At 55.7% G+C, this 18,060-nt stretch overlaps 5 protein-coding genes and 1 non-coding gene across 6 annotated transcripts; 2 read left to right on the top strand and 4 right to left on the bottom strand.

The window, feature by feature from the left end:
• Positions 1-177: 177 nt before the first annotated feature.
• Positions 178-729, bottom strand: ColSpa_00203 (uncharacterized protein; the record flags this gene model as incomplete). The annotated part of the gene is made up of 1 exon (XM_049266415.1): positions 178-729. One exon carries the CDS (start codon positions 727-729, stop codon positions 178-180), a length of 552 nt encoding a protein of 183 aa, XP_049122372.1.
• Positions 730-4,551: 3,822 nt separating this feature from the next.
• ColSpa_rRNA_001 lies at positions 4,552-4,667 on the bottom strand. Its single transcript, XR_007414232.1, has one exon. It is a non-coding gene; the product is annotated as a 5S ribosomal RNA (ribosomal RNA).
• Positions 4,668-5,629: 962 nt separating this feature from the next.
• ColSpa_00202 (putative cardiolipin-specific deacylase, mitochondrial) lies at positions 5,630-6,736 on the top strand (the record flags this gene model as incomplete). The annotated part of the gene is made up of 1 exon (XM_049266414.1): positions 5,630-6,736. One exon carries the CDS (start codon positions 5,630-5,632, stop codon positions 6,734-6,736), a length of 1,107 nt encoding a protein of 368 aa, XP_049122371.1.
• A 578-nt stretch (positions 6,737-7,314) lies between these two features.
• Positions 7,315-8,920, bottom strand: ColSpa_00201 (MAP kinase kinase kinase wis4; the record flags this gene model as incomplete). Its single annotated transcript, XM_049266413.1, has 2 exons — positions 7,315-7,844; positions 7,894-8,920. The coding sequence occupies 2 exons, from the start codon at positions 8,918-8,920 to the stop codon at positions 7,315-7,317; spliced, it is 1,557 nt and encodes a 518-aa protein (XP_049122370.1).
• Positions 8,921-9,105: 185 nt separating this feature from the next.
• Positions 9,106-11,443, bottom strand: ColSpa_00200 (MAP kinase kinase kinase wis4; the record flags this gene model as incomplete). Its single annotated transcript, XM_049266412.1, is given in 2 exon segments — positions 9,106-9,136; positions 9,156-11,443. 2 exon segments carry the CDS (start codon positions 11,441-11,443, stop codon positions 9,106-9,108), a joined length of 2,319 nt encoding a protein of 772 aa, XP_049122369.1.
• A 3,436-nt stretch (positions 11,444-14,879) lies between these two features.
• ColSpa_00199 (putative aminotransferase) lies at positions 14,880-16,331 on the top strand (the record flags this gene model as incomplete). The annotated part of the gene is made up of 1 exon (XM_049266411.1): positions 14,880-16,331. One exon carries the CDS (start codon positions 14,880-14,882, stop codon positions 16,329-16,331), a length of 1,452 nt encoding a protein of 483 aa, XP_049122368.1.
• Positions 16,332-18,060: the final 1,729 nt, after the last annotated feature.

Genomic DNA, 18,060 nt, shown 5'->3' with positions numbered 1-18,060 from the left:
GTCGAATGCGTGTTGTATATTTTTTAGCACTTTCAACATTCGTAATCGATGCATTATCATGACATCAAAAATTGCATCATCGTATCCCCTCTCTGGAGACAAGTAGCTATATCGAGTCCTATTGTAATAAGCAATACAATATTCTTCCTCCTTTTCACCCCATACTGAAGCCCGACTTTAGGCAATGATGAGATCAATCTGGCTAGTGTCTATCGCATTTAAACATTGCAGGCATGGCTTTGGAGGGAGAATAGCAAGCTTCTTCCCAAGCTGTACACCCGCTGACGCCGCTGCTAATCTAGCTTGCCAGTTCCCGTTGGCCCTGAATATGCCTGTTGTCTCAGGCAGATCCAAGAATTCTGCCCATGAATCAATCGATACGAATCTCTTCTCTGCATTCAGCTGTTCCGTACTCTTGCTCTTGTGAGTGCATTTGGGCGCCATAACCAACCCATCATTACGGAACATCGCATTGATGTCTAAGTCGCCGATGTGGTTGGCCCCGTCGTTTGCCGAAACAACAGACTCGAGCAATATGGCAAGAGTGTCTCTCAAGCCGCGAACCCCGACATCAATGGGAAGCTCGAAGTCGGTAAAGGATAGATGCAAAGACATGCTCTGGAATTTGTCTTCAAAGTTTCCATCGAACGGTAGATGATTCACCAGGCGCCAGGAGCTAATGTCGTAACCATCTAGTCTCGGGTTGGATGGCGGGACGAGGAAAGCCATTTCGGATCGTCCAAGATTCCCGAACACCCGACAGACATCTTGCTCGGTTCCACAATCATAGGGATCAGATATCATGTCTGATCGCACATGGATCGAGTCGCCATAGGATAAAGCCATAACTCCATGAAGAAGTCTGGGGTCAATATTGAACCCCCCTGTTTCCATCATTGCTAGGCAGGCAAACGACACTGAAAGACGGTTGTCTACGTTGGTGACTATTCTCCCCCTGCTAAACTTTCACTGTCATTGCCAGAAGGAGAATAAGCCTGAAATAATACGACTGTAGATCACATGATGAGCTTGGGAATAGAAATTCCAAAAGAGAACTTACAGTGATCATGTTCTGACCGAGCATCGGATCCCGCCAAACTTTTAGGCGAGCTTATTGCATCTTTGTCTTCCCCTGGCTTTTTAGCTTGCAAATCTTGGTGTGTCGAGCTTTCAGTCGGTTCAAAACTGATTTCACGAGCATTCTCTCTTGTCCAGCGTGGGGCTTCTTGGACAAATTTCCCGGCCTGTTGAGCCCAAAGGGCTTCGTATAACGGCTTACCAGCCACTTCAACATTGATAGTAGCCCCTTCCAGGGTGTTGTAGAGTTCGGTTGCGAAGACCAACGCCTCTAATGAGCATTGTTGTTGAGCATTTCCATCCCATGTAGGATTTTTAACCAACCACGAACTGAGGTAAGATTGGAGCTTCTCAATATTGAGTGAAGGCGATGAAAGAAACAATCCAATCTCATCGATCGTAGCGTCTGACCCATTTGCACCCCTATTTTTTTGGTTGACCTTCGCACCTGCAGTTGCAAATATGGCTGTGCCTTCAACATCACCCAGCAGTAGCCAATAAACAGGCTCGTCCTTGTAGTTGATCCCTAGTTCAAAGCTCCAGTTGTCGGGGTTTGTCATATCTTGTGACCTTAAGACAACGTACTTCTCACCAGCATCTTCAATCGGTTGTAAGAGCCGCGGAAGATAACATCCAGCACAGCGCCTATCTATGGAACAGGCATGACCACGCTCAGCCTTCTCCTTCAGTAGTTTCAGCACGGCAGTTGAAGAGTTGCAGTGAAGCATTCCCTCCTTATTCATGTGACAGGACATGGTGCAAATTGAGCCAGCCTTTGCGCAAGGACATTCTGGTCCTCCTTGGAACTTACAGCTGCACACGTTCCCGTCGCAGCTCACTTCTCCAAGAGCGACGTTCCAGAATGGGCATGGAATATTGAATCCGTTGGCTTTATGGCAAAGAAATGTACAGCCGTAACCCAAGCCTGAACATGAACAGACGCCGATTGCCTCCTTGTCCACACAGGGGCAATCGTTGCCGCAATGTCTTTCGGTATATTTTGGTTCGGGACGACAATCCATCGGCTATGGTTTGGTTGTAAATCTCTGCGCTGTCGTTTAACCCTTGGTACGGTATCACTGCTGGAACAGGTTGACCGCAACGCGTCTGACGGTAGAACTGTAGCAAACATGTATGAGAGACCATATTGACTCGAATATCGAGCTGTACCCGGTTGGACGTATTCCTGATAGCGGATGAGAAGTTTATCGGAATTTCCACCTAAGGATGATGCAATCTCCCGAAAAATTGAAATTTTTGTTTCAGCCTCAGATATGAAGTCCTGGAGAATGGAGAACTTGCATAAACCGAAGAAGTTAGGCGGGTTGAGTTGAACTTCGTTCAAAACGTTACGGCACCATCGTAATCCCAACCTAAGCAGTTGTTGAGACTGAAGACGATCTACTTCAGTTCCATTGGTCAGCTTCTGCGCGGCGTCCGCCAGAAACTTCAACCATTTAATGGAAACTTTTGGCTCATTAACGAGTTGAGATAACTGGATAATGAGTCTGCACCCTTTCTCGACACTTGGACAAAAAGCCTCCCATTGAGAAATGATTGCACCAAGTACAATAAGCCAGAATTCTTGTATAGTAACCCGAGAGGTTTTTGATGCGATATGGCGTTCTGCCATCACCGGGGCGGAGTAGTAGCGCATTCGAGCCAATGGAAGTGACCAGAACACACCTTCCTTGTTGTGGGATGCACCCTGGGATGAAATGGTGATTAAAGACTCGTTCATGAGCTCGTCGTGTTGTTTGATATGTTTAACTTCCTCAAGAAGAACTTCCATGTCAGGGTACAGGTGCCATGATGACATTGCCAGGAGGATGGCGCCATTTTGTACCCGTTGAGGTATTCCCTGTATCAATCGGTCCATAGCAATCATTCCCGAAACCCAGGCTTCGACCACACTCTCATACGAATCTTTCTTAGAATTAACTGGCAGTCGAACGTTGCTAATAATCAGCATGAGTTGTGTTTGCTGAAGTCTGCGGTCGGCATCTGCAGTCTGAAGCCAAGAACGAGCACTTGCGTCCCAGAACGCAAGTTGTTGACGGGAGAACCCCTGCTTTGAAGCCATAAGTGAAGGGATTTCAATGGCATTCGTGCCTTCGTACTTGTTAAGAATCTCTTGTTTTCGTCGGTCGACAAGCTCGGCCCACAAGGATATAGCTTCATGGCTTTTCCAGATCCTTGCCAACATACAAGCCAACAGATGAATGGCGATGGCACCGCGGCCTGAAGTAGCAGCTGCCCAGATGCTGGTGCCGTCTGGGCCGGCCTGAGACGCGAAAAGTCCCGACTCGAAGGCATTGGGCGATTTGATTTTGGAACGACTCGATACGGCAGATGCCCGCTTGCCGTACGCCTGGTAGAGATTTGGAACAGGCGGGACTAAGGCCTCGAATAGCGCACCAAGCTTTCTGGCCGTGACGTGAGACTGGCCACCCTAAGCCTCGTCTCGTTTGTGGGCTGAAAGAGATTCGCCAACCCCGAGGAACTCCTTGGGCGCCTCAACCTTCATAAGAGAGAAGTCCAGGTTGAAGTTGGCGGCGGTGACCGTAAGCTCCTGCGGTACCGAGACCAGTGCAGCATGGAGCTTCGAGATCTGGTCCATCTTTGGAAAAAGTAACTGAGACGCTAGGAGAGCAGAGCCGGGCTACTTCGTATCTTCATAAACGAAGCGGGAAAAGAGTAGCAAGGAGTGACGACCTGGAACATGAACTGACTGATTCTGCAATTGTGCGCTCAGGCTTTCCATGCTTGCAAATACAATGTTCTGTATCATAATTTGAAAGGATGTAAAGCATGAAAACCCGAGTCTTTGAATAGAGGTCGGGCAGCAACACAGCCAGGCATCTATGCAGGCCAAATGCAGTCAGCCGCTACTATGTTAGAGCGGATGTCATTCACACGGTGTCGATCCAATAGGACAACAAACCTCCTCATTGGGCGTAGCGCGGTACTCACTGACTGATAGATTTATCAAAGAGTGCAAATTCTATGCTCTCAATCTAATTTATTCTCGCTTGATTACCTCTTTTTCTCAAACGGGTGAAGGGAAGAAGAACGGGTGGGCGAGCGGCGTGCACCGGTTAAGAGGTCAGTCAATCCGGCTCAGCATCCTCTACCCCCATAACGTATACGCAGTTGGTTGTCTAGCCCGTGAGTCCGATGGCGTAGGCTATTGGAAGCGAACTAGAAGCTACGTTGTACTTTGAGAAAAGAAACCCCTCACCAAAACAGGGGAGGCGTAGATCAGCGAAAGTGGGATGCATGCCGTTTAAACACAGGATAGGGGAAAGGAAGCGGTCGACGTCGTTCTGTAAGTAAACAACAGGCAAACGGCTAGCGGCATCACCGTTTCCGCAGTGCCTTAGTCAGCATGGGAACCCGCTCTTCTAGAGGAGCCTCTTCTCAAAGCATCGTCGCCCACCGCAGCAAAAGGACATTGCAACGTCAACAAAAAAACATACAACACCAGGTATTCGCTGGTCGTCACCGACCCAACTACTAATCCGGCCCTCACTGGCTTATCTATGGGAGAGCGGACGGGATCCCGAGTTCTCCAGTGGGTATGGTCGTATGTGCTAGAACTGGACTCAAGACTTGACTATATTCCACAAACAGTAAACGTTGCCAGAGCCGCCATTGCCACCACTCACCTTTACAATACTATTTGCGGTAGTTGTGAATGCGCATATTCTACGAACGACTTAACTGGAAACCAGCTTGTCGAGCTGCGGCTAAACTGTTTGTGACTGAGGGCCTAGGCTGAATGTACTCCACGATGGCCTTGGGAAGCATGGCGCACTCGTGATTCGAACCCTGATAGATGACGAACCTCTCTGTAGGCAGTGTATGACGAGAGGAATCTTTACCGTAGCAGTAGCCACATGCTCAAAGCACGGATTCGCCGAATGCGCGAGCGGTCGCCAAGTCCACTTCCAGATCCTTGACCCGACCCCGACCCCGAAACGCCCGGCCCCGGCCGCCCACGCCGGCACCGATGCGGGGTTACTTCCCCCTCCCGGGGCCGGGGTTCGCTGACGTGATTCCAGACGACACATTGCACATTGCTTTCGATAAGGCACCTCCCCGCCTCCCTACCTTGTTTAGTTAAGGCCATTCGCGACATACACGCCGAAGGAGTCACCCCGTCCAGCTCGGGACTCTTGTTATAGGCGGACCTTTTGCAAGCTGGTCTTGCATGGGTGATTGGCGACGTGGTCGTTTTGTGAATCCCCGCGCGATCAAAGAACACGGTGCCGGGACAGCGAAGCCTAGTCCTCAGTGACGGAAAGATATATACCTCCATCGCATGCCGCCCATGCTCAAGCCCGACTTGACCGCAACTCACCCGCATGGCCATCTCTTCTGACACAGACATCGTGAAGTAGAAAAGGAAAAAGAAAGATAGCCAGACAACAGTAGTAAAGGCCTGGAACCAGCCAAACATGTCCTCCTTCCCACCCCCCTCCTCCCAAAGGCCCTCCCCCACGGCGCCAAGATCGGCCTCGTCTCCCCCTCGGCCCGCATAAACACCACGATGCCCGCCACCGTGGCCCGTGCCGAGGCCCTCCTGCGCTCTCTGGGCTACACCGTGACGACAATCTTTTCCAACCCGGGGGAGTCCTCGGACCCGACCGCCTCGGATGACGACGCCGGCCCCATCGACGCCTCGATCCGCAACCGCCTCGCCGAGCTCCGCGCCGCCTTCGCCGACCCCACCATCGACATGGTCCTCTGCACCTGCGGCGGCTCCACGCTGACCGAGCTCATCCCCTACCTCGTCGAGGACGCGCCCCTCCACGCCCTGGTCCGCGCGAACCCCAAAATCCTCATCGGCTACTCCGACATCACCGTCCTGCACTGGTGCCTCCGCGCCCTCACGGGCCTGCGCACCTTTTACGGGCCCTGCGCGTCCACCGAGCTCGGCGGCGACGTGGCCTCCACCCCGTCCTCCGTCTCCTCCTTCTCCCCGTCCACCTCGGCACCGGAGGACCCGGCTGAGAACGACGCCTACCTCCATGAGTTCCACCTCGCGACTCTGCTCCAGACGGTCTCGCGCCCCGGCCAGCCCCTGGGCCCGATCCCCCGCTCCCGATTCTACGCGCCCCTGATCCCCTCCGACTTCTTGCCGCCCGCGTCGCGCCCGCCAGCGGACACGCGGCCCCTCCTCCCCTCCCCGGCGTGGACCTGGCTCCGCCCCGGCCGTGCCGAGGGCCGCCTCTTCGGCGGGTGCCTCACCGTCGTCTCCCGCATCCAGGGCATCCCGCGCATCACCCCCGACTGGCGCGGCAGGATCCTCTTCCTCGAGTCCGCGATGGCCGAGGGCGATCTGACCAAGGGGAACCCGTTGGCGAGGGTGCAGCAGGCCGTCGCGGACCTCGCGGCGCGCGGCGTGTTTGACGAGCTCGCGGGGCTCGTCATCGGGCGGCCGTACGGGTACAACACGGACAAGCAGAGGGCCGAGTACGCGGCCGTGTTCCGGGGCCTGCTTTGCTACGGCCGGTTGGCGGATCGCAAGTTTCCCATCCTGATGAACGTCGATGTCGGCCATACCTCGCCCATGGTGACGTTGCCAATGGACGCGCTGGCGGTGCTGGACTCGGACAAGGATGAGTTCGCCATCACGGAGGCGGCCGTGATCTAGCCGCAGCAGCAGCGACGGACGGTAGCTTTTGCTGGTATGGGAATCAGGACCGCAAAGCAAGCACCCCTCTGATAGATGGAACGAGTCATGGTATATAGGCGGCTGGCTAGCCTGTGGGTATTATTTGTATTACATGCTTATGACATATCTCACCTAGTCATACCCGTTTCCACCTCCCCATCATTTCCCGACTTTGCTAATGTTTCCCATTCATGTTCGTGTTTTGTCATGTGAAAAAGTAAAGTCCCCTTTGCCCAGCGGCGACGGACTACCTCTGAACCCCGCCAACCAGAAAAGGCAGGAAAAAAACTCTCGAGGAAATGACTCCGAACGCTTCGCTGATGCAATTTCTGGGGGTTTTCCCCGTTATGTGTGTACGATAGAAAAGTGACCGTATGCTGTCGTAGAAGAATATAGATGTGTAAGTATCGAGGCACCTGCTGTGCTTCATGCCGAGTCGTCCGTTCTTGTCGACTGGACTACTGGCAGATCGACGCTATGTGATAGTGTTGATGCGGCTCCTGGAGCTGCGCATCAATAGAGTTGTAGTGGTCAACGCCATGCGGCGATTTCTGCGCCTAGTAGAAACCTTCGTTGGTGTTGCTCCTGGAGCTGGGTGTTGACTGAGCCGAGCTACTAGCGTCGCTGGGCGTGGGCGGCTCCACGACCTGGCTGCGAATCGTCATGATCCACTCGTGCTGCAGGAGCTCAACGGCGGACGCCCGTTGCTTGGGGTCCCTCGTGAAGCACCTCTTCAAGAAGTCGATACCCTGAGGGCTGAGCTGGTCGGTCGACGGCATCTGAGGAGGGTTGCCCTGCGCGATGTTGTACATGATGGCCCATTCGTTGTCCAGGTTGGCCCAAGGACGGCGACCGGTTGCCATTTCGAGAATGACGCAACCCAGCGACCAAATGTCGACTGAGCCGGCCCTGCCGGGGTTCTCGCCCTTGATCACTTCGGGAGACATGTACATTGGCGTTCCCGTCATCGACTTGTTTGGCTTGGTGGAGGCGAGATCCTGGACGAGGGTCTTGCCTTGTCTGGCGATGACCTTGGCGGCACCAAAGTCGACATACTTGATGATACCGTTGTGGTCGAGGAGAATGTCTGCGAAAGGTTAGTATATATATCATCAACCTCAAGAAGAAGTACTCACTCTCAGGTTTAATATCGCGGTGGGCAATGCCGCTCTCGTGGAGGTAGGCAAGACCCTCAAGCAGCTGCAACGCGTAAACCATGATAACTTGCTCGTCCTCGATACGGCCGTGCTCCAACAGGTTCGCCAGAGACCCACCCTGACAGAACTCCATGAAGATGTAGACTCTGTCGCGGTGGACCTCGATTCCGTAGTAGGAGACGACGTTGGGATGGTCGAGAACCTCCAAGACACCCATTTCGTCCTTGATCTGCTCGGCAATGGTGGGGATCAGCTTTGGATCCTGCAGGCGGATTTCCTTGACGGCCATCAGGTGACCAGAGTCCAGGTTCATGGCGGCGTAAACGTTGCCAAAAGTACCGCCACCGACAAAGTGGCCCTGTTGCCAGCGCATCGTGATGTTGGTGGCCGAGGATGAGAGATAGGCCAAGGATCGGTCGACCTCGTTGTTGCCTTCGAGCACGCGACCCAGCGCTTGTCTCTCAGCCTCCTTGGCCCTCCTGATCTCGTCAACCTTCTCGAGCTCCTCCAAACGTTGCTCCGTGATATATTTGGAGGCTTCGTGGTCGTCCAGCATTCGATTTTTATCGAGGCGCTTGAACTGCCCGACCAAAGCCTCGATGCGCTCCTTCTCTGCCTGCGCCGCCAGGTTGGATCTTGCCCCCATGATGTCAAAGTGCGAGATGAGGAGAGCCATGCAGCCGGCTACCTTGGCCCGAAGTCTGGCATACTCTTCCTCGCCCAGAGCCAGGATGTGTCGTCCTCTGGTCATTCCCATGGCAAACTCCAGAGCCAGGACCGCCCAGCGGAACGTCTTTCGATCCGATGCGATACAGTCGTCGCAGATGAAGCTAACCCAGTCCAAGGCAAGCTTGGTGAGCTTGAGGTTGTTCATTTGTTTCCGGTTGCTGTCCATGACAAGCAGCGAGCGCTGGCCGAATTCTGTCGCGAAGACGAAGCAGGTCTGGATAAGCTCCTGGACCTCTCTGCCTTCGGTTTGTTTGCGGATGATCTCGACACTGTCCATGAAGTTGTTGGACAGCTTGTATGCGACGCGCCTGATCTCCATGAGGCGCGTGTTAACCTTGTGCAAGTTCGATCTCTGCTCCACCACCAGGTCCACATGCATGTCGACGGCATCGATAAAGGCCCTTCTTGCGTCGACGAGCCGCGCTTGGGCGCCCACAGCGACGAGTCTCATGTGGCCCTTCTTCAAGTCGACATTCCGTTCCCGAACCGAGAGCTGGACCACATCACCGAACCAGTGAGGGTTGCTTTCAGGCCGCAGGATCAAGAGATACGGGTCGCTGGGGTCCTCTGCGAACTGTTCGGGCGAGCTGAGACCCAGGATGGAGTGGATCGCGTCGTGTCTGTCCATCAGAGAAGGCGATGCCATGATGTAGATGCCTTCTTGCTCGTAAAGGTCTGTGAAGACTTGGAAGTGGCCCGACACGATGAGTCTGTCGTAGAACTCCTGCAGCTTCTCCGGCGTGAATGCAATGCTGAAGTCGGACGCGTTCTCGTAGTTTTCGCTCAACATCTTGGAGAAACGTTGCAGCATCCGTTGTCGCACTCGGACCGAGTCCAAACACTGCTTGTATCTCTTGCTCATCTCGGCGGTGCTCTCTCTCGGCTTCACCTGGAGCTCTTTCTCAAAGGTAACACTGAGACGGTTGATGGCCTTGAATGTCAGCGAACTGAACTGCTCAGCAACCTCGACGTCTCCACCCAGAAGGTGACTGCCAATCTCGTTGGCAAAGTCCCATTCCGCAAACAAAAGTTCGGCCTCCTTGAAGGTGTTTTTGTTACCGCTCAACTTCCAGTTGAGCATCTTGAAGTAGTATTTGAGAGCGTCCAGCACGACCTGGTCAAAGGACTCGTCGATGCAGGGCGGGAGCTCCCAGCCGGGTTCCGGTTGTGTGACGGCAAGGCATTCCAGCTTGATGCGGATAGCCAGCTTCAGGAGCAACTGAAACTGGGAGATCATTTGGTCTTGCATCATGGGGTTCTGCTGTGCAGACTCCTTGACCTTCTTAGCGTAAGCGAGCCTTACTTTGATAATCTCCTCAATCAGTCGGGACGGAAAACTGATGAGCGTCAGAAGCTCCTCAATGTATGGTGGGAGATGTCGTTTCTGGAAAGCGGCGAAGTTGCGAATGAGCGTCTCTTTGGATTTGTTGATGACGGTCGAGATGCCGGGCAACATGCCCTTGTGAGCATCCTTGTTCTTCTCGTCGTCAAACTCCTCGTCGTAGAGTGATCTCAGGCCATCCTCCTTCATCAGTCGGTCGAGGAATGACGATTCATCGCTGATGCCGTTGCCAACGGGTGAACGTTGTCGTGTCCGCGTGAAGTCCAGCTCGTCGTTGCCAACCCACTTCTTGAGAATGGCGAGCTCCGTGTTGATGAGCTCATTGGTGTTGTACCACGCAATGATGGATTCGGATGCTTCTTGGAAGAGCGGAGAGCTGGCCGATTGGTGCTCGGCGGCCAATGAGGTCCACGAGGGGTATAGGCCCTCGGCCTTGTCGAGCTTCATCACCACATCCTTCACCTGCTCGTATGGCGGCTTCCCAGCCTCGCTCTCGCCCTTGACGGAGAAGTTGATGATTTCGTCCAGAGTGCGGTCCAACGTTGCGCGTGCCTCTTCCACCATTCTTCTTTGCACCGGGAGATGTCTCCCGCATACTTTTGAGCGAATACCCAGCCATAATTCCGCTTTTTGCCCACTCTTGCCAACTGCTTGCTCGTTGGATCCGATCAAGCGCTTCTTTTCTTGCTTGACGACGTCTCCGGTCAGGACGGCCTCCAACATGCCATGCCACTCCAGTCGTTCCCGGTTGGTGGGGTCTTTCAGATCTTCGTCGCTCGGTTGCAGGTCGTCGTTGCCGTAGAACATGATGGTCTCCTGGTCGTACCTGTCGTCGAAGGGGCCCTCGGACGAGGGCGTCTCCCCTTCGGAGTCGGAATCGGCGCCCTGGCTCATCCCGTTTATGCCGTTCACGTATCCGCCGTCGAACGGATAGCCATCGTTGTGATCCTGGCGCAGCCTCTGGACGTAGGCCCTTTCCTGCTGGCGGAACCTCTCGCTCGGGCGAGGGCGGCCCCTGGATGATGCTCGAACCGATTCGATGAAGGAGGGAGCGGGCTGCGGCCTACGGTGGGCGGCCGGAGCGTACGTGTTGGAGGGCGTCCTCGCGGGGGCGCTGGGCCGTTGGACTTTGGTTGTGGTAGTGCCATTGGCGTACGCGACGTCGCCGTCGCTGACGTTGCTTCGCAGACTACGGGTGGTGCCGCCATTGGCCGCGGCAGCCTGGACGAGATTCGTCATGGAGCCGGCGATGTGGCCCTCGGAGTACCTGGCAAGGGAACCGACTTCATCCTGGCGTTCGAGTGCGTGCGGGTCGTCGGGATGGGAATCGGCAGACGAGGCAGAGTTGTCCGAGTCGACGGCGATGGGCAGGGGACGATGAGGCATGATCTTTTCTGGGCGCAATTCGTCGTCTCCGTTGGAGAATCTCACAGCACGAGGGGACGGCTCGGTGGACATTTTGCGAGGGCCTGGTTGTATATCGGCTCGGCCTCGGGTTGGGGGCGGGTCCCTTGTCCTGTCGTGTGGTGGTGGTGGTGTTGGTAGGAGTGGTAGTGGTGAGGCGAAGGGTTCCCGATACGGGCGTGGTTAGCCGTTCGCGCCTCAGTCGCCGCTCAGTGCTGCAGCTCCCTGTGGATCCTCCGTCCGAAAAAGAGGGACAGGACACAGCAGCATGCAAAGGTGAACGGAGTGGGGGGGAGAGGCGACAGAAGACGGAGGCGCAATGCAAGTCAACTGTTTGGGTGCGAATGGAACGGAAATTAGGATGACATGAGGTAACCGTATCCGCGTCGGTTGGCGACTTGGGCACTTGGGATGGAGGGGGGCTAGACCGATTCGAATGGCAGATTGAGGTGGTTGACCGTAGCCCTCGGTGTGGGCGGGGAGGAGCGAGACGGGAAAGGGAAAAAAATGCTAGAGAAAAAGATCACGAAGCAGTCGGAGCACCCGCGGTCGAAATGAGCTCGACGTGAAATTTGATATGGAGAGGACGGAGCGAGCCAAAGGGACCAGCGAACGAGGAGGGAGCGCAACAGCGTCCGGCCGGTGCTGGCGGGCAGCGATTGGCTGAGCCAGAGGCTAGAGATTCTACCTGGAGAGAGCCCCAGTAGCTGCCAGCACAAGGATTCGGCGGGCAATCAGCGGGGACAAAACAACCCTCCCGAGAACGGTAGGTATAGCAGCGCTAGCAGCGCGGCCTTGTCGAGTCGGAGTGACGGAGAGACGATGCCAGGTACTACAGCGAAGGAGCACGATGCTGTGATTCTTTTTTTTATTTTTTACAGAGTCAACAACGATGCTGCAGCTTTGCTGTTGCTGGAGTGCCGATTGCAACCTGTGGGAATACCCTCTGTTGCTGTTGGGGCCGGCGTCCGTTATCAAATGTTGCCGCGGCCGTGCTCACGCTGCATGCAAACCCGCAAATGTAGTTGGAGCACCGGAGAGCGACACCAGACACACGAATTAAACAAGGTGAGAGAGCAGGGGGGGATACATCTCAGCGGGAGCTTTTGCGGGGGCCCCTTTGCCGAGGGTGCCACGGTGCTTTAGCCTCTTCCTTGGGGGCTTGGGGCGAGCAGTTGTTGAATAACAATTCTGCACTACGGTGGCACGTAGGAGAAAGGGAAACTCGCCGCAAAAAGGTAGAGAGGGACGACGCAAAGAGGCGGCTTGGACGGTTCAGAGGTGTGGCTGCGTGGCACCCCCCCTTTCCGCCCCCCTTGTCAAACCATGCGATTTTCCGCCCATGTGTGGCCGCGGCCATCGAGCCATGCGCGGCGCGATCGAGAACCAACGTCTGACAGATCCGGCACGCTCTCAGCTCAGGACTGCGAGGCAGGCCTGGAGTTTGTGGCGAGTGCCCACGCAACACCCCCCCCCCCCCACCACGGTGCTCCCTGTACACTTCGACGTGGCGCGCCGCCGTGGTGGTAGCCCTTTGCTTTTTCTCGCTGGTGAAGCTCTCGGCCTGGCCGTGCCTTGGACGGTCTGCGATGGCATGCCGGTATTGCGAGCCGACGTGTGTTCCCTGCCAGTTGTTGTCGATGACACGGTCCGGATAAGCAGTCAGCAGCATGCAGGTCTGTCACGTCTGTGTCTTACGTCCGGCGTCTGGTGAGCTGTGTGGTGGTGAGGTGAGAGCTTTGGCGAAAAAGTTGTGGAGAGCTTTGCCCAGCTGCCTACTACTATGCCGTGCTTGCCAGCTCCATACGCCATGCCAATCTGATGCTCTGCGGTCTATCGAGCAATGTGGATGCCGATCTTGTGCCACTGGGCATGGGCTTGTTGAGACGGAGGGAAGAACCCGCTTGTCTCTGATCGAGATTTGTGATGCACGACTAGAAACGCGTACTGTTGAGCTGTTAAGCTTTTTGTGTGTCGCACATGTTGCATCCGCTGTCAGTGGCTGTAAGCTAGCTCCTTCGTCTTCCTCTCCCACTGTCCACAACCATGGCTGTCGGTGCTGCGAACCGTTCCATGGGGAATCTGGTGCGATCCATCCGCCTTGCTGTTCTCATCAGTCCAGCAAGTAGGTACCAGACAGCCAACACGTGCTTCATTTCTTCCCTTTCTCCTATTAGTCGGCAAAAACGTCTTGAAACAATACCTGGCATGACCACTTACACCAAAGTGATTGTATCCGCATCGATGCCTTGCAGCTCATTACCGATTCGTCCTCGAGACTACATGACGAATTGTCATTTCACTGCACATTCGGCTTATCAAGCAGTTTGACAGCTGTGAGCCCTGCCCGATTAACCATACCCTATGGTATCTTAGTTACGTATGCAATTTTTTTTTCTCAACTCGGTAAACGACACGAGGGTATCTATTGACGAGAAACCGTCATCAAGTGATGAAGACGGAGCTGTCAAACTCATGCAGCACTTTGGGTGGGTGGTCGCTTTTGTAACGGGCACTTACACCCATCAACTCACTGAGCGGGAAGAAATGAGATTCGACTTTGAGCGCACGTACATCATCCAAATGACGACTTGCCAGGCATCATTGCACCTTTGAATCGCCAAAGACCTCGATGTCCAAGAAGAGCTTGGTTGGAAGCCATTCCACGGTGAATACCCAAGCTTTGCCGGAGACTTGTGCTGACCGCATACCATTGGTGGAAATCCCCTGAGCCCAGATTGCTGACTGAGGCTCAAGTTGACGCCCTCATGTCCTTTGTCAATGTCCCAATGTCCTAATTAGCGTAGAGGTATGCGAGCAGCTTGAACAATCTCGATACCCGTGACTTCTGCGATTTCTTGTCCCCATGTTCCAGATGACATCTGATCTAGACGACGATGGTCCCCATGTAACAAGGCGCAATCACCACACGTGGTTGCAAGCCTATGTTTGCAACGGGTTCACCGTTCGAAGCAACTGCTATCTTCTTGCTAGAGTCAAGAAGAACGCCGTCATTCTTCATCTGCCCATGACTCGAGCAGCTCCCTCGGGTCGAAACAGCTCATCTTATTGGAGCTCATTGCATTCAAGGGAAGGACTACATGCGTTCACTCGAGGAACCCGGTAGGCTTCCACAATCAAGATAAGCGCGCCCGCGCGGTTACGAGACCGCCGTCGTTGGGAAGACACCCGACACCTCAGCCCTGTCCCTCTCGAAAGCTTCAGTCCGCGGATGCCATACCGAGCATTCGGGTCCTGGACCGAGGGCACGACCTCCAATTCGCCAATCAGAGAGCTGGGAGCTCGGCCTGCATCGGGCCCGCACCCTTCTTATCGCATGCCGATCCCTTATCGGTCAAGGGAAAGCTCCCCGTCCCTCAGACCTCCCCCCCGCGTCGGCACTCTCGTCTCCCTCGTTCTTGAGGGAAACTTTCTTTGCCTTTTCCCCCCTTCCAAACCACAAGAACGCACCTCAATTCACTTCGCAAAGATGACACGATCACGATTGGTAGCAGCCGCGAGGACGGCCAGGCCGCTCTTTGTCTCGCCCGCCCGCCAGGGCCGGTCCCTCGCCGGATTGACGACGTCCTCCACCACGGCTCCGGCCCCGAGAACGACGACCGCCCCGCTACGTCAACCATCACAATACCGTCTCTACTCCTCCTCCTCCTCCTCCTCCTCCGAGTCCCGCAAAAACTGGAAAGAGAAGCTCGCCGCCTTCTCCAAGCAGGACAAGACGCCGCTGTACGACTTCCACATTGCCCATGGCGGCAAGATGGTCATCTTCGGCGGCCACCACATGCCGGTGCAGTACGCCGGCCTCTCCCTCACCGAGTCCCACCACTTCACTCGCACCCACGCCTCCCTCTTCGACGTCAGCCACATGGTGCAGCACCGCTTCACCGGCCCGCGCGCCGCTGCCTTCCTGGAGACCGTCACCCCGTCGAGCGTCGCCGACATGGAGGTCAACACCAGCAAGCTCAGCACGTTCCTGTGGCCGGGCACGGGCGGCATCGTCGACGACACCATGATCACGCGCCTTGGCGAGGAGGAGTTCGCCGTCGTTTCCAATGCGGGCACCCGGGACAAGATCTTCAAGTACCTCACCGAGCAGACGGCGGAGCTGCAGAACCCCGAGGGCAAGGAGTTCTGGTGGGAGGTGCTCGAGGGCTACGGGCTGATCGCCCTGCAGGGCCCCCAGAGCGCCGAGATCCTCCAGGAGGTCGTCGACCCGGCCGACGGCGTGGACCTGACGAGCCTGTACTTTGGCAACACCGCCTTCGCCCGGCTGAGGTACCAGGTCGACGGCCAGTGGAAGTCGACGTCGGACAAGGCCATGATCAGCCGCGGAGGCTACACCGGCGAGGACGGCTTCGAGATCTCGTTCAAGTCGACCAACGGCGAGGCGGACCCGCTGGCCCGGACGCTGCTGAAGGTCGCCGGGCCCGAGAGGCTCCAGCTTGCGGGCCTCGGCGCAAGAGACAGCCTGCGCCTCGAGGCCGGCATGTGCCTGTACGGTCACGACATTGACGACACGACGACGCCGGTGGAGGGCAGCCTGTCGTGGATCATCCCCAAGGAGCGGAGGTCCAAGGGCGGCTTCCACGGCGCCGAGGTCATCAACAAGCAGATTGTGCCCAAGAGCAAGGGCGGCACCGGCATCACGAGACGCCGCGTGGGCTTCGTGGTGAGTGGCGCGCCCGCTCGCGAGGGCGCCGAGATCTTCACCAAGGACGGCGAAAAGGTCGGCGTCATCACCAGTGGCTCGCCCAGCCCGACGTTGGGTAAGAACATTGCCATGGGGTATGTCAAGGAGGGCCTGCACAAGTCGGGCACCGAGTTGGACGTGGTGGTGCGAGGAAGGAAGAGGGCGGCGACGGTGGCCAAGATGCCGTTCGTGCCCAGCAAGTACTTCAAAGGACCGATTCCCGCGCCTGCGTGATGGTCCGCCGGCTGTATCAATAGAAGTTTAAAGATATCCCAGCAGTTCCAGCGCCAACCCGCCCCGCCCCGTCTCATCCTCCGCGTGTAGCAGGCAACGCTATCCGATTTTAAGGTACCCCTGTCGGCGTCTTGTCATTCAAGCATAAATCCGCATCTGATAAGATCAAACGTCGAGCGTAGTTTCAAGCCGACATTGTGTGGTTTGAGACATGTAGCCACTTCTTCATGGGAGGCCATCACGGAAGCGAAAAGCGATGACGACCCTCAAACGAGCGGCTGGATAATCTGGCAACGATAACCTGGAGTGCGGCAAACATGGTAGAGGTTGACTAGCAGCGTGTATTGACAGGATCGTGTTGCGTTTGAATGTGAAGAAAAAGGGAAAAAGGGAAAGAAAGAACGAGCGCAGAAATCTTTTGGTGTTTGGCGGATGGAGCCTCAGCGCTAGAGCGGATCCGGATTAGTTTCGGGTTGCTTGGCGAAAGTGGGGGGGGGCCTTCTGGAACTGTGCTTTGGAGAGGCACTTGAGCCGGGTTTCGTTGTGCTTCGACAACTCTTTGTCCGGTTACACTTGCCCGACCGTTGCAGGCCAGTGCCCTAAAACCCGACCGTGATGCGAGTTTAGTGACCGTGGGCGGGATACTTTTCAATGACAGAAACGTATCTTGCCAAGCAAGCCGGGACATGCGGTGGTTCCTAGATCGGCTCGAGTTAGACGTCGATCTGACTGGCTGTTACATCGACAGGACAGGACCCCTAGAAAGGATCGGATGTGCTACTCAGCCAACTGACCAGATGAGGGGAGCACACCGCATAACAAAGACTCTGCGACATTGGGAAAAGAGAATTGATTGTGAAGTAACTTGATAGGTCTCCCGTCGCATTGTCATCCTGCCGGCTTTCTTCCGTGTAGCATTCCAGAAGGGTTCGGCCGGCAGACGCCAAAGTCAAATTGATGGGCATGACGTCAGAAATGTTGGTTGGGAAACCGACAACAGCCGATGCATGGTGGGAGAAAAAGTGCTGAGAGATGTTGCGACTTTCTCGGGCTGTAAGCATGAAGAACTGCCTTGGCGCTTCCAGGTGGAACAGTAAGAGGGAACGGGAGCAATCCATGGCTATGTGATATTTCGGAGCATCACGCGGGCCTTACGATGGGAGCGGGCAGATCAAGCGACGGTCTGGAGCAAGTGCCGGATTGACTCGCGCCAACCAGCCCACCCCAGATGCGGCGATGCGGACTTTCTGTGCAAACCAACGGTCACACTACCTACCTGACGACCTCTTGGGGCCCGGCCTGCATGGTGACAGGAGGGGATGAGATGGGCCACGGGGCCGGCCAGAGGCCCCGACACCATCAGGATGCCCGACTGGCTCGTGTGCGGACGCTACATCGCTCGGAGGAAGACTGCCAGGCTCGGTGGTTGGTTTGTTGTCTCAGCCATGGGGTGGAGAGGCAGCTGGTGTCGTGGGACGGATACACGTGCTGTGGTGCAGCAGCTCGATTGGCTCGCGCTTGGTGCCTTCAGCCTTGTGGACTGTCCTTCGTGTCAGTGGATTGGGCTGTGTTGGAGATGCGAAGATGGGGGGAGGTGCGAGTTGTGCCCAGTCAGAGTTTCACTTCCGCCTGTTTATGGACCTTGATGGTCTATTCCGCGTTGTTTCCAGCGACTTGCACGAGGAAGACAAGAGGGGGAGGCGGGGCATCACGTTTCCCCTTCTGCATC

The sequence above is a fragment of the Colletotrichum spaethianum genome (genome assembly GCF_022836535.1).
Source record: "Colletotrichum spaethianum MAFF 239500 DNA, contig01, whole genome shotgun sequence".
In the NCBI taxonomy this organism is placed as follows: Eukaryota; Fungi; Ascomycota; class Sordariomycetes; order Glomerellales; family Glomerellaceae; genus Colletotrichum; species Colletotrichum spaethianum.
This window is presented reverse-complemented; position numbering and strand designations above follow the sequence as displayed.